Genomic DNA, 13,312 nt, shown 5'->3' on the forward strand with positions numbered 1-13,312 from the left:
TGGAATACTGTGTACAGTTCTGGTCGCCTCATCTCAAAAAGGATATTCTAGAGTTGGAAAAGGTTCAGTAGAGGGCAACCAGAATGATCAAGGGGATGGAGCGACTCCCTTACGAGGAAAGGTTGCAGCATTTGGGGCTTTTTAGTTTAGAGAAAAGGCGGGTCAGAGGAGACATGATAGAAGTGTATAAAATGATGCATGGCATTGAGAAAGTGGATAGAGAAAAGTTCTTCTCCCTCTCTCATAATACTAGAACTCGTGGACATTCAAAGAAGCTGAATGTTGGAAGATTCAGGACAGACAAAAGGAAGTACTTCTTTACTCAGCGCATAGTTAAACTATGGAATTTGCTCCCACAAGATGCAGTAATGGCCACCAGCTTGGACGGCTTTAAAAGAAGATTAGACAAATTCATGGAGGACAGGGCTATCAATGGCTACTAGCCATGATGGCTGTGCTCTGCCACCCTAGTCAGAGGCAGCATGCTTCTGAAAACCAGTTGGCGGAAGCCTCAGGAGGGGAGAGTGTTCTTGCACTCGGGTCCTGCTTGCGGGCTTCCCCCAGGCACCTGGTTGGCCACTGTGAGAACAGGATGCTGGACTAGATGGGCCACTGGCCTGATCCAGCAGGCTCTTCTTATGTTCTTATGTTCTTAAAAGTAAAGACTGCATCTATACACAAAAATTGGTTCCACATTTGCACATAATGATTTGCAAGATTTGTAGCTGCACTGAGCTTATATTTTCACTTTGAAAGTTGTTGAATGTGTTCCATCCTCCCCCTTTCCCCACCAGTGAATGAATTAAATATTCACCAGTAGTAATGGTGTTATGCTAGTGGCAACTTCACCATTTTAAAGACATCATTAAGTAGTGATTTATAATCCATAATATTGATGTAGGTTACTTTCTGAGATTCTTAAGACCGTCACATTAAAGAAGGGATAGGGAACCTCTGGTCCTCCAAATGATGTTGGACTCCCAGTTCCCATTATCGCTATTGGCAATGCTGGTTGGTGCTGATGGGAGCTAGAGTCCAACAGCATCTGAAGGGCAACAGATTCTCCATTCCTGCATTAAGGGATTTGCTTTGTTCCATTTAAATTCAAGACCTGTAAAACTGTTCAATATGACTATAATAACTCCAGGCTGTCTCTCTTTTATTTTGGAAACATCTATTTAATTACGAGATGATTGACACAGAGTAATCTCCCAATAGTGTTGCAATATAACTTTTGTTGAAAGACCATTGTACTTATTGCGTATTAATGTAAGGTTACATCTCCATTGTATCAGAATGTTACACTTTGCTCTTGGCATGATCATTCAGCTGTTTTCCATTGCACTGAATGTGTTGAGTTCATTTTTCGCATATGTGTATGATAGCAAAACTCATGCTCTGAATGCCAGTTGCACACTATGGGTGGTATTCAGTGCTAGTCCTACTCAGAGTAGACCTATTGAAGTTAATAAACATGACTAATTTACCTTCATTAGTTGTAGTGGGTCTACTCTGAGTACGACTTAGTTGAATACAACGTTATATATTGGTATATACATTCTGTATCCCATGCCTTTCCACTTGGATTGATAATAAGACCTCTTGGCTTTCTATCTGTAAGTACGTGCTGTCAATGCAAGGTTTAATGCTACAGTAGTTAATAACTGAGGTGGTCTCAGCCACTGCTGCAGAAGTATGAATGCTGCTTACTAAGGAGAACTTGAGTATCCATTCAGGACCTTATCAAAATTCCTAGCGCTCAATGAGAATTCAAGAAATTGCCAGAATGTGTCTTGAGAAATGGATAATGGGATAACATGGAGAGGTTTTGGAAATACTCTCTGTGTAGTTTATACACACTGGTTAAAATATCTGTCGGGAAAGAGAGGCAGAAATTCGATCACTAAAATATTGCAATTTCAGACTGCTTTACACTTTTTTTTCCGAAAGTGTGTAGTATGTGACACGTGTTTGTAGTCGTATAGCATGCAGGGATGCTCGGAACTGGGATTAGCCATAGTTTCCTGCTAAGTTTATGTCTGATCACTGATCTGGGTTTGTTGCCTCCCACTAGCTATGTTGGGGGCCAAAGAGGAATTAAGCATAAGAAGTTGACTTTTACCTGTTCTGATTACTTGTCCTTCTAGCCCAGTAAGTGCCTACTCTGACTGGCAGCTGATCTCCAGGGCTTTAAAGACAAGAGATTCATATGCTGTAATATAATCTGCTATCTGATCCTTTTAACTGGAGATGCCGGGGACTGAACCAGGGACCTTCTGCATGCAAACTGTGTTCTCAACTGCTGAGCTATGATCCCTTTCCAAATGCTGCCCCTCTGAGGGCAGAAGCTATGCACCAGCTGGGACTGGAATGTGTTGGACTTACATGATCATGGTTGTTATTTTTTAAAAAAATGTTCCCCCCAGCTTTAAGGTCTAATTACATAACTGTATTTGTGCACCTGTATAATAGCTGTTTCCCTTCTCTGTTGGTTTCTCTTGCCTCTCATCCCCCCCCTTCCTTTGTTGTTTTCCTGCTGGCAAAATGCAGAATGTGAGATCCTTTGAGAAGGAGCCATTTTTATTACGTTATTTTGTCAAGTGCATGTACAGTGATGAAACTATATAAAGAAAAGCAATGATACAGTTACACTCTGGCATGCTGCACATGTGCCTTGAAAATTGTGTGGGGAGCATAATGTATGTGTGTCTTGGAGAGAGAGGGAACCTCTGTATGATAAGATTGAAGCCCCTTTAGAGTCTATTGAGTCTATTGGTTTTGTCTTTGCATCATATAGGATATTTCCTGTTGTATCTCTACCAACAGAGGGCATCCATGTGCTTAAAACATAACGGAAGAAGCAGACTCAAAATTCTGTCACAGTAATAAAATATGTCAGCAGTGTCTACAGTGGAAAAACTATTTTTCAGTTTGAACTTTTGTTGCTTGAGTCCTCTGATAATGGAATCTGCACCTTTATGTTCAGAAGATTTGTTTGGATTGAATCTACTTCTTGTATACATATCTGCACATTAAGGGTGTTTCTCTTCCCAGTGAGGTTTTCCTGTAGAAGGGGTTTGGGAATCGCATTATTAGTAAAAAATAAAGCTATTCTTATTGTGCTGTTGAAAATTCTACTTCTAGTGGTTAGAAAGTGTGAACTGAAAATGGAGGTGAAAGTATGCATTTAAATACTAATTTCCAAATAATGCCAAAGGTGCATCTCAGATTAAATCTTGCCACCTTAAAGAGAAAGGAAGTCTGAGGTGGTCAAGTGACAGAACTATACCACATCGGAGATGCATACTTGAATTAGCCCTGAAACATTGCACTGGGGGAACTGAGGTGGGGGAATGAAATAATAGGATCTCAGAAGTTTTAGCAGACCCTGTGCTACTATGTGTTTTTGCACTTGGCATAAGACAGAATATTTATTTATTTATAAAAAATATTTATATACAGCAATTTCATTTTTAAAAAGTGGTTTACAGCAGTTATGTATACACAGTAAAAACACATACAAATTAAAATCGCAAATTACCAACTAACTGTTACAGAAAATATTTTTTTAACTGTCTGCATAGGCCTGGCAGCATAAAAAAGTTTTCAGAAAATGCCAGTTAAAAACTGATACAGAATAGATGCCTGCTGTATCTCTATTCAAAGAGCATTCCACAGGACTAGGCCAGTGACACTGAAGACTTGGTTTGGTGTTGAAGTCAAGTGAACCTCACCAACTTGGGGGGACAACTATTGATGCTCCTACAGATGACCTTAATGATCAAGCTGGGAGATAAAGGTTTAGGTGGTCCCTAAGGTACCATGGTGCCAAGTTGTTCAGGACTTTGTAAATTAATACAATGATCTTGAACCTGATTCGGTAGCAAATAGGAAGCCAGTCTAGATTTTTAAACATCTGGTGGGTTGTTGGCTATCTAGGCCTAAGGGCAGCCACGCATGGAGTACATTGTAGTAATCCAACCTTGATGTTACATATGCATGGACTACAGTGGTCAGGTTATCCCTGTCCCAGAATGGCTGTAGCTGGCAAACTTAGACAAAGTTGGTAGAGGGCGCTCCTACCAGCTTCAGCTCAGTGTTCTGTTGCTTTTATAAGTAATTGGATGAAAATTTAAATTCATTTGTGCTTCATTCCCCCCCCTTCCCAAATTTAACTAATGATTATTTTGTTTCTATCTTTACCCATATCACAAAGGTTTGGAATGGGTAACTACATTAATTATTTTTTTTTCTTGCCTCATAGTGTTGGAAGAAAATAACAAAAGATGGACGGCCACAAATAGTAAGTAAATTTATTTGTGTTTGTGTCTGCCTGTGTATCTGTAGCGGTAATGGAGTTATGGCATAGCCTTATTTTTTCAAGCTGTCATGCATTGGTTGCAGAATAGTGTTCATTCAAGCCTTTAAATGTGAACAGGCCAGTACATTTGTGGTGGTGGAGGTGATAGTAGGAGCTAAGGTTGGGAGAATGCAAGTTAGTGTAAAACCGGACAAACTGTTCAAGGAATGTAAATATAGGCAGAGACATTGCATCAAATCTTGTTTATCTGATGTTTTCCATGATTTAGACTAGTCTCTTAAATCTCTTTATCTCTTCAATCAACTGGCTTTTTGCCTCTTAGCAGTTATTCAAGGGATTTTTATGATCGGTATGCCCAAGGCCAAGAGAAGTCTGTGGTCAATAAAATGCAGCAGAAATACTGGAAGACAAAACAAACTCTTATCAAAGTCACAGGAAAGAAGGAGGATGAACATGTGGTGGCCTCGGATGCAGATCTGGATGCAAAACTGGAGGTAGGCATGACAGCCCAGATCTTTCCTCACAAAAGTGGAGGGAGGACTTATTTTAACAGTTCTCAAAACCTTGTCGGCATCCAGAGGGCCATGCATGCCAAGGGACATTTTAACCCTAACGTCTCTGTTGCAGCTTCCCTTACCCATCCTGCCCTCAAATTGACCCATAAGTTAAAGGGACCCTTTGAGATGGCTTTTCGTGAGGCATGAGAGCAGTGGTGCAACTAGTAAATTTAGACTCTGGACATAATGGTCTTACTGGGCTTTAGGTGGCCAGGTATAGTACTTCAGTTATGAAGTACACAACATTTGTTTCACCACCACCATTCCATGCTTTACAGCTGTTTTTACATTCCTGATATATTACAGCAGAACCCCTCCTTGCACACACATAGAACCCCTGCAAACAGTTTTCCAACCTGATAAATGAAAGAAATATACTGAGCATGTGCAACTTTTTATTTCAAAACTCACTTAAATCATAGTGCCATTGTGATTACAGGAATAATGTGCTGCCCTAATTATGATAAACACATTTTGTGGTCAAAAGGGTATTTTAAAAGTAAAAATAGCAAAATGAGTATTTGTAGCTATGTGTGCATCTGTCTGTCTGTCAATAATGTGTTTTTAAGAGAAGAAAGAAAAGATGCTGTGGCAAGTAGTGTGAGCTCTAGAATGCTCATGTCAGCCTAGATGGTGTTTGTGGGCCTGACAATTGACACTGACCCATCATTTCCTGATCTTTGGGTGGTCATTTGAGGGGCCTCTTGGCTGCAAAACCCTGGCCCCTGAGGTCGAGACCTAGCTGCACCATTGAGTGAGGAATTATGTTGGGAGAAATGAACAAACAGGTGCATGCACCCAATTGAAATTGCTATCCCTTGGCTAATGCACATGACAGAGTTGTAAAGATAAAAAAGTATCTTGAACTTCCAGGAGGAATGGCAGGATACAAATGTAGCAAATAATTCATCTGCTTTGCATGGAGAAGGTCCCAGGTTTAATCCTCAGCATCTCCAGATAGGCTCTGAAACTCTGGAGAGCCACTGCCAGGCACTGTAAATACTGAGCTAGATGGACCAATGTTCTGTTGCCATATAAGTCAGCTTCCTATGTTCCTAATCAGTGTGATGCCCACATCCTGCATGCATTCAAGATGTCAGCCATGAAAGTCTGTGTTTTCAGCCATTACTTTTCATTCTTTTTGGTGTGCCAGTGCTGATGTTTTTCTATATTAACAACATGTTTAAAAGAGCTGATTTTAATGCATATTCATTTCAGGAGACCAGAATTAAAACAAAGTATGGCAGTGTTGTCATAGAATTACCAGAGATAACAGAGAACCATGTCCTGGTTCCTTTTCAAAGAAACAAATGTTGTTTATCTGATACATGATACAGACTTTGCGTTTTTTTTGGTAACCATTTAATCCCTGTGAAAGTCTAAAACTAATATAGATATCCTCTCTAAAATATTGGATAGTTTGAGCATGTAGTTCTTGGACTAGTTCCAGCTTGAGAATGACATTTTATATGTCTGCTTTCTGCCTGTGACCTTAATTACACCTCTTAAAAGCTGTGCTGTCACATTCCTCGAACAGAATGGCCTCCCTCCTATACTGTAAACATGACAGTATTTTCTTTGCAGAGGACATATCTTATGTTTCCTAGAGTTTTTGGGGCTCTGCTTTATAAAAGCATAAAAACTGAGCAATATATCACCAACGGTTGCTTCTGAGAACACACATTGAAAGAGGCAGGTTTGATATCCTGGACTAGGTCCCCATCCTGAACCTGGACTGGTTCACAAATTATTTTTAATATAGCACCATCAGTGTGCATGTCTCTTGTCTGATCACAAGAGGAAAGGTCTCTGCCCCAAGGTGCTTACACTCTGGAGTTTTACATGGAAATGCTGGCATGAGGGAAGGGAAATTGAGGCAGATGTAAACAGGGAAGCACTGTGCAGTTGTTTCAGTTACATGTACTTAGATTAGTTATAGGCTAAGTTACAGTCAGAGATGACAACTAGAGGCTTTACAGAAAATGTGGCTTGTGAGGAGGGATTTGAAGGAAGTAAAAGTTGTGGCAACATGTGAGTGTTCTGGGAGACAGTTCCAAGCATAGGGGCAGCAAGAGAGTTGAGGGGCTGTAGCTCTGTGATAGAGCACAAGCTTTCTGTGCAGAAGATCCCAGGCTCAATCTCCAGCATCTCCAGGTAGGGCTAGAAAAGATTCCTGTCTGAAACCCTGCAGATCTGCTGCCAGATGATGTCAACACTATTGAGCTAGATAGCTTTAAAAGAGGATTAGACAAATTCATGGAGGGTAAGGCTATCAGTGGTTACTACCCATGGTGGCTATGCTACACCTCCACAGTTGTTTAATTATTATTTATTTATTATTTGATTTACGTCCTGCCCTTCCTCCCAATAGGACCTCAGGGCGGCAAACAAAAGCATTAAAAACACTTGAAAACATCATAAAAACAGACTTTAAAATACATTCAAATAAAATTTAAAAAACATTTTTTAAAAATAGCTTAAAAAACATCTATATAAAAAAGAAAAGGTTTAAGAACATATTAAAAAAACAATTCCAACACAGCCACAGACTGGGATAAGGTCTCAACTGAAAAGGCTTGTTGAAAGAGGAAAGTCTTCAGTAGGCGCCAAAAAGATAACAGAGATGGTGCCTGTCTAATATTTAAGGGGAGGGAATTCCAAAGGGTAGGTGCCACTGCACTAAAGGTCCGTTTCCTATGTTGTGCAGAATGGACCTCCTGATAAGGTGGTATCTGCAGGAGGCCCTCACCTGCAGAGCGCAGTGATCGACTGGGTATATAAAGGATAAGACGGTCTTTTAGGTATCTTGGTCCCAAGCTGTATAGGGCTTTGTACACCAAAGCTAGAACTTTGAACTTAGTCCAGTAGCTAATAGGTAGCCAGTGCAATTCTTTCAGAAGGGGGGAGACATGTCAGTCTCACCGCTGCATTTTGCACCAGCTGCAGCTTCCAGACCAACCTCAAGCATAGCCCCACAGAGTGCATTACATTAATCCAGCCTGGAGGTTGCCAGTGCATGGACAACAGTGGGCAGGCTATTCCGGTCCAGAAACGGCCGCAGCTGTCTTGCCAGCCGAAGCTGGTAAACGGCACTCCTAGCCACTGAGATCACCTGGGCCTCTAGTGACAAAGATGAAATGAGGAGCACCCCCAGACTATGGGCTGCTCTTTCAGAGGGAATATGACCCCATCCAAAGCAGGCAACTGACCAATTATCCAAACTCAGGAACCACCAACCCACAGCGTCTCCATCTTGCTAGGATTCAGACTCAGTTTATTGGCCCTTATCCAACCCACCACCAAATCCAGGCAGTGGTCCAGAGCTTGCACAGCCTCTCCTGATACAGATGTTACAGAAAAATAGAGCTGGATATCGTTAGTGTACTGCTGGCACCTCACCCCAAATCTCCTGATGACCACTCCCAAGGGCTTCATATGCACAACTGCCAGGGGACCAAAAGACAATCACCCAATGCTATTCTCTGAAAACGACCCTGGAGAAAGGATCGGAACCAATGTAAAACAGTGCCTCCAATACTCATCTCACCAAGTTGACCGAGCAGGATACCATGGTCAATGGTATCAAAAGCAGCCGAGAGATCAAGTAAGAATAACAGGGTTGTACTCCCCCTGTCCTTCTCCTGATAAAGGTGATCCATCAGGGCGACCAAGGCTGATTCAGCCCCATAACTAGGCCTGAACCCATATTGGAATGAGTCAAGATAGCCTGTCTCATCCAAGAGTACTTGCAGTTGCTGCACCACAACCTGTCAATCACCTTCCCTGAGAAGGGGGTATTTGCGACTGGTCGGTAGTTGTCGCAAACCAATGGGTCCAGGGTGGGCTTTTTCAGGAACTGTCAGATCACTGCCTCTTTCAGGGTGGCTAGAACCACTCCCTCCCGCAATGATGCATTGACCACACCCTGGATCCACTTGGTCAAACCCCGTTGCCAAGCTTTAAGAAGCCAAGAAGGGCAAGGGTTGAGAGGATGCATTGTTGGCAGTATGCTTCTGAATACCAGTTGCTGAACACCACAGGAAGGGAAAGTATTCTTGTGCTTAAGTCTTGCTTGCGGGCTTCACATGGGCATCTAGTTGGCCACTGTGAGAACAGAATGGTGGACTAGATGGGCCATTGGCCTGATCCAGCAGGTTCCTCTTACGTTCTTTTGACCAATGATCTGATATGGTATAAAGCAGGTTCCTATGTCCTTTGTTCCTAAGGGTTTTTTTGAGGGAGCAGGAAACTTGATTGCCTGAAAGTGACAGAGCTAGAGAAACAAAGGTAACAGGAAGGGATACCCTGGGCTCCTCTGGCAGGAAGAGCAGGATATAAATTGTTGTTGTTATTAGGGGGAAGTGCCATGGAGGGCCTTGAAGGTAAGAACACTACACGCAACAAGGATCTTGGAATTGTTGTTGATCACAAGCTGAATAAAACCCAACAATGCAATGTGGCTACAAAGAAGGGAAATGCTAGTTTAGGCTGCATTAACATATGTATAGTTCGCATATCACATGACGTACTAGTTCCCCACAATTTGACACTGGTTAGGCCTCGCTTTAAGTACTGCATCCAGTTCTGGACACTGCACTTTAAGAAGGATGCAGACAAACTGGAACAGGTTTAGAGGACTGGAAACAAAGCCCTATGAGGTTCTGAGCCTGTGGTTCTGAAACACATTTTGTCAGACAGTCAACTTAATCTCTCTTTTTAACTATTTTATTAAACCAGAAAAAACAAAAGGAATACAGAATCTTCAAGAAAGCTTATAGACTCTGGGGATAATGAACTGAGGATGGTGATAATGATTGAGAAGTTTGATGGTAGAAGAGATAGTTCCAGGAGAGATAGTTCTTGCAGAGAGACAGGTTCTGAGAGAAGTAAAAAAGGAGTGTTGTCCCTCCTCTGGAGCTACTAGGCCTGCTGCTAGCTTCACTGATGGCTGAAACAAACTGAGGCATGTTTTGGAGGGAAAAACTAACTGCAGGAAACTAGTTAGGACTGACCAATGAAAAAGGGGGTGATATCACCTGACAGGAAGTTACATTATAGCTAATGGAGCATAGAGCTAGGCCTTTAGAGTACCATAACTCTAGCCTAATAAATACATTGTTTAACACAACAGAGGGAGTCTCCCTATATACAATTCTAAACCCTGCGGAGATAGCACAAGAAGAGACAGAAAGAACTGGGCATATTTAGCCTTGAGAAGGGAAGAGTGAGAGGAGATATGATAGCATTCTTCAAGTACGTGAAAGATTGTCACACAGAGGAGGGCCAGGATCTCTTTTTGATTGTCTCGGAGTGCAGGACACAGAACAATGGGCTCGAGTTGCAGGATGCCAGATTTTGGTTGAACATCAGGACAAACTTCCTAACTGTTAGAGCAGTACAAAAATGGAACCAATTACCTACGGTCTCGCTTAACACTAGAGGCATTCAAGAGGCAGCTGAACAGCCACCTGCTTATGTTGGATCTGGAAACAAACAGGAAGCCAGTATGGGGATTTAAGGAGGGTCATCACAGGATCAGAGCAATGAGAGAAGTGAATGATTTTGGCAGCCAGAAGGGGACCTGCAATCCTAAAAACACCTATTAGGGAGTGTCCTCCAATGGAACACAGTGAAATTTACATCCAAGTAAAGTTGCATAGGATTGATCTGCTAATTCCTTACCATATGATGATTATTAGTTGAGTGTATGAGCCTAGCTCCAGCGGGGTGTTTGTGTGGACATAACATTTTTGTGGCGATCTGAAAACCTGCCTGTGGTGATTGATCTGTAATGCATGTCAAGTTAAGTCACTACTTGATGCTGCAGTCATCGGGCAAGGAAATGTATGTGTGAAGCTAACCATTAATAAATACAAAAGGCAAGATGTTAAGCTTTCAAACCAAAATTATTGCTGTTAGAAACCTCTGTACATACAAACTCAAAAGGATTTGAGTTGGCGAAGGAAAGGTTGTATTGATGAAGTGCTTGTCTGTTTTCTGTTCTTTGGTACAGGAGTCCCAACAGTGATTAGAGGAGAAGAGTATGATCAAGGATATAAGAGCTTCCCTGCAGAGACAGAAGTTCCAAACTCTTGCAAGCTTGACACTTCTTTGGTGTACTGACAGATGCCTCTGGAGGCCTCAGAAGCTCCAGTGATAGTCAGTTGCAAGATAGAGACTTTAACGTACAGATAGAGTACATGCTTTACATGGAGCATGTTCCAGGTTCAATCTTAAAAGGCTCTGTGGTAGCAGAGCTAGGAAAGATGTATGTCTGAGACTTTGGAGAGCTGATGCCATTCAGAGTAGACAGGAGCTAGCTAGATAAAACAGTGGTCTGACTTGATACCTTCAAGTATTTAGGGGAGGAGGATTTGGTCTGGGAAAATATACCTTCATTATGGAGAAGAAACTCCCAAAATCTGTGAGATCATAGCTTTCTTGCAGGGCAAGCAACAGAGGTTGGCTTTCACCATCCTGCTTTGTTTGTGAGGTTCTGAGGGGCATTTGGTTGGCCACCATTCTTGTATTCTTAAATAATAATGGAGGATTTCTCTCCACAGTCTCTTCTATTAGTTTGTCTAAGCAAGCACCTGTTTATTGACAGTTTTGAACAGGCTCATTTGCACTAGATACTTTTTGCCTGGACAATTCAGCTTTCTGCATGGCTTTATTGTGCACATTTGGTGCTGACCTTCTTGAGGTCAAGTTAGATATAAAAGAATATCCAATGAGCTGCTCCAGTCAGCCTGAATGAAGCTACAGTATTTGCCTAGGTGAATCCATTCTGGAAACAAAGTACAGTATGCTCCAAATCTTCAAATCAATCTGAATTCATCATGTACATGTATTCTGCATCCATGTCAATTATAAGTAATTGCCAAACAAGATGTCAAAGAATTGAGGCTAGTATTTATTTAGTTTTATTTATGTAGGCTATTTCTATATCACTTTATATATCAAAATATCTCTAAATGGTGTACAGAAGGATAAAATAACGAGAACACTTATCAAAATATATAATGAAAGCATAATACCAATTAAATAAATTCTCAAACAATTCCCTCATACTTCCCCACTCAACATCTCTCAACCTCCTGCCTCTCACCCATTCACCCTGGCTCTCACCCAGGGCCCAACAAACATAAATCACCCCCAAAGTCTCAGAAGAAAGAAGGTTCCCAGGAGATCCCAAAGATGGCATATAGGACAGGGAACAACTTTGAATGTTGGGTCTTTGTCTCCCATGAACTTGCTGAGTTCTTTGTTGAATGCTCAGACAGGAGTGGGATAATGCCAGCCAACCAGTGGCTAACCTCTGATTTGGCCTGCTCCACTAGTATTCTGCTGACCAGCATCTTGCCCTCGGGCTGAGAGCCACAAGATGACAGCCCTTTTGCACTCACCCATAGACTCTCACCCTTACCAGGCATGAGGTTTAAATACCGGGGGGGGGGAGCACAGTCTTCAGTCAGTGGCAACTCCTTCCACGTCCAGACCAGCCCCACTCTCCAGAAAGTAAAATGGACACTTTGACCTCTTTAGTTGTTCAAATTCCCAAGAGACTTACCATTTGAATTAAGAGCTCTTTTTCCTGTTGTGCCTTTGTAGCCATGTAATTGACTTTTGAAGTCTGGATACTACGGGTAGCTGCTTGTGCTAAACATGGATTCTTTTAAACTACTTCACACACTTTTTTCAGGGTAAACTTAAGGCTTTTTTTAAAAAAGTAGATTTAAAAATTTAAAGGATAAATATGACAGACATGTTTCCAAATGTGTAGCAGAGAATGCTTTCATAAAAGAACCAGGATTGGTTTGAGTTCCATGTCAAGTGTATACTTGGTAGAAAACCCAGGCTTAATGTGTGAAATAGATCTGCTCTAGGAACTGTTACTTGACAGGCATTTAAAGCCCTGCTGCTTCCTGCTTATCCTTTAAATCTTGATACGTTATAAATGATAATGCACCCCAAAAGAGTTTAAGTTATACTGGAACAAAGAAAGAAATGCTTTCCAGAAAGGAAAGACTCAAGTGCTTTCTTTCTTAAGTTCACTGCCACATGTAGCATTTGGCCTTGGTAGATAAGGTAAGTATAAATGTCCATGAGAGAAAATGATTTGATCATACTGTCTCACATGTTGTTGCGCTTATGTAGTTGTATTAGCAAATTGCTGCATGTGTGACATTATACAGGAGTGGGAAATGCGATGAGAGCTGATGAGGTTTCAGAAGCAACATATTGTTTGGAGGAAAATATACTTTAATATAGTGCTATATTAGGAAAAAGTGTTTTTTCTCTCTGTGTCTTCTGTTTCAACAAATCTTAGCTTGCATTTTATATTTCATTTCAGCTGTTTCATTCTATTCAGAGGACATGTATGGATTTACTTAAAGCAATTGAACTATATCAGAAAAGGATTTGTTGTAAGTAT

The 13,312-nt window shown here is 41.4% G+C and overlaps 1 protein-coding gene across 12 annotated transcripts in view; it reads left to right on the forward strand.

Annotated features, from left to right (window-relative positions):
* Positions 1–13,312, forward strand: part of ICA1 (islet cell autoantigen 1) — a 105,730-nt gene that overhangs the window by 18,237 nt on the left and 74,181 nt on the right. For 8 of the 12 annotated variants that reach the window (XM_061586848.1, XM_061586847.1, XM_061586841.1 and 5 more), the window contains exons 2-4: positions 4,265–4,303; positions 4,644–4,815; positions 13,232–13,304. In XM_061586848.1, the coding sequence (XP_061442832.1) occupies positions 4,287–4,303; positions 4,644–4,815; positions 13,232–13,304 (262 nt within the window). In that variant the 5' untranslated portion in view covers positions 4,265–4,286. The remainder of the gene's footprint in view (positions 1–4,264; positions 4,304–4,643; positions 4,816–13,231; positions 13,305–13,312) is intronic. The other 4 variants (XM_061586842.1, XM_061586843.1, XM_061586844.1 and 1 more) reach the window with 1 other exon arrangement.

The sequence above is a fragment of the Rhineura floridana genome, chromosome 10 (genome assembly GCF_030035675.1).
Source record: "Rhineura floridana isolate rRhiFlo1 chromosome 10, rRhiFlo1.hap2, whole genome shotgun sequence".
NCBI lineage: Eukaryota > Metazoa > Chordata > Lepidosauria > Squamata > Rhineuridae > Rhineura > Rhineura floridana.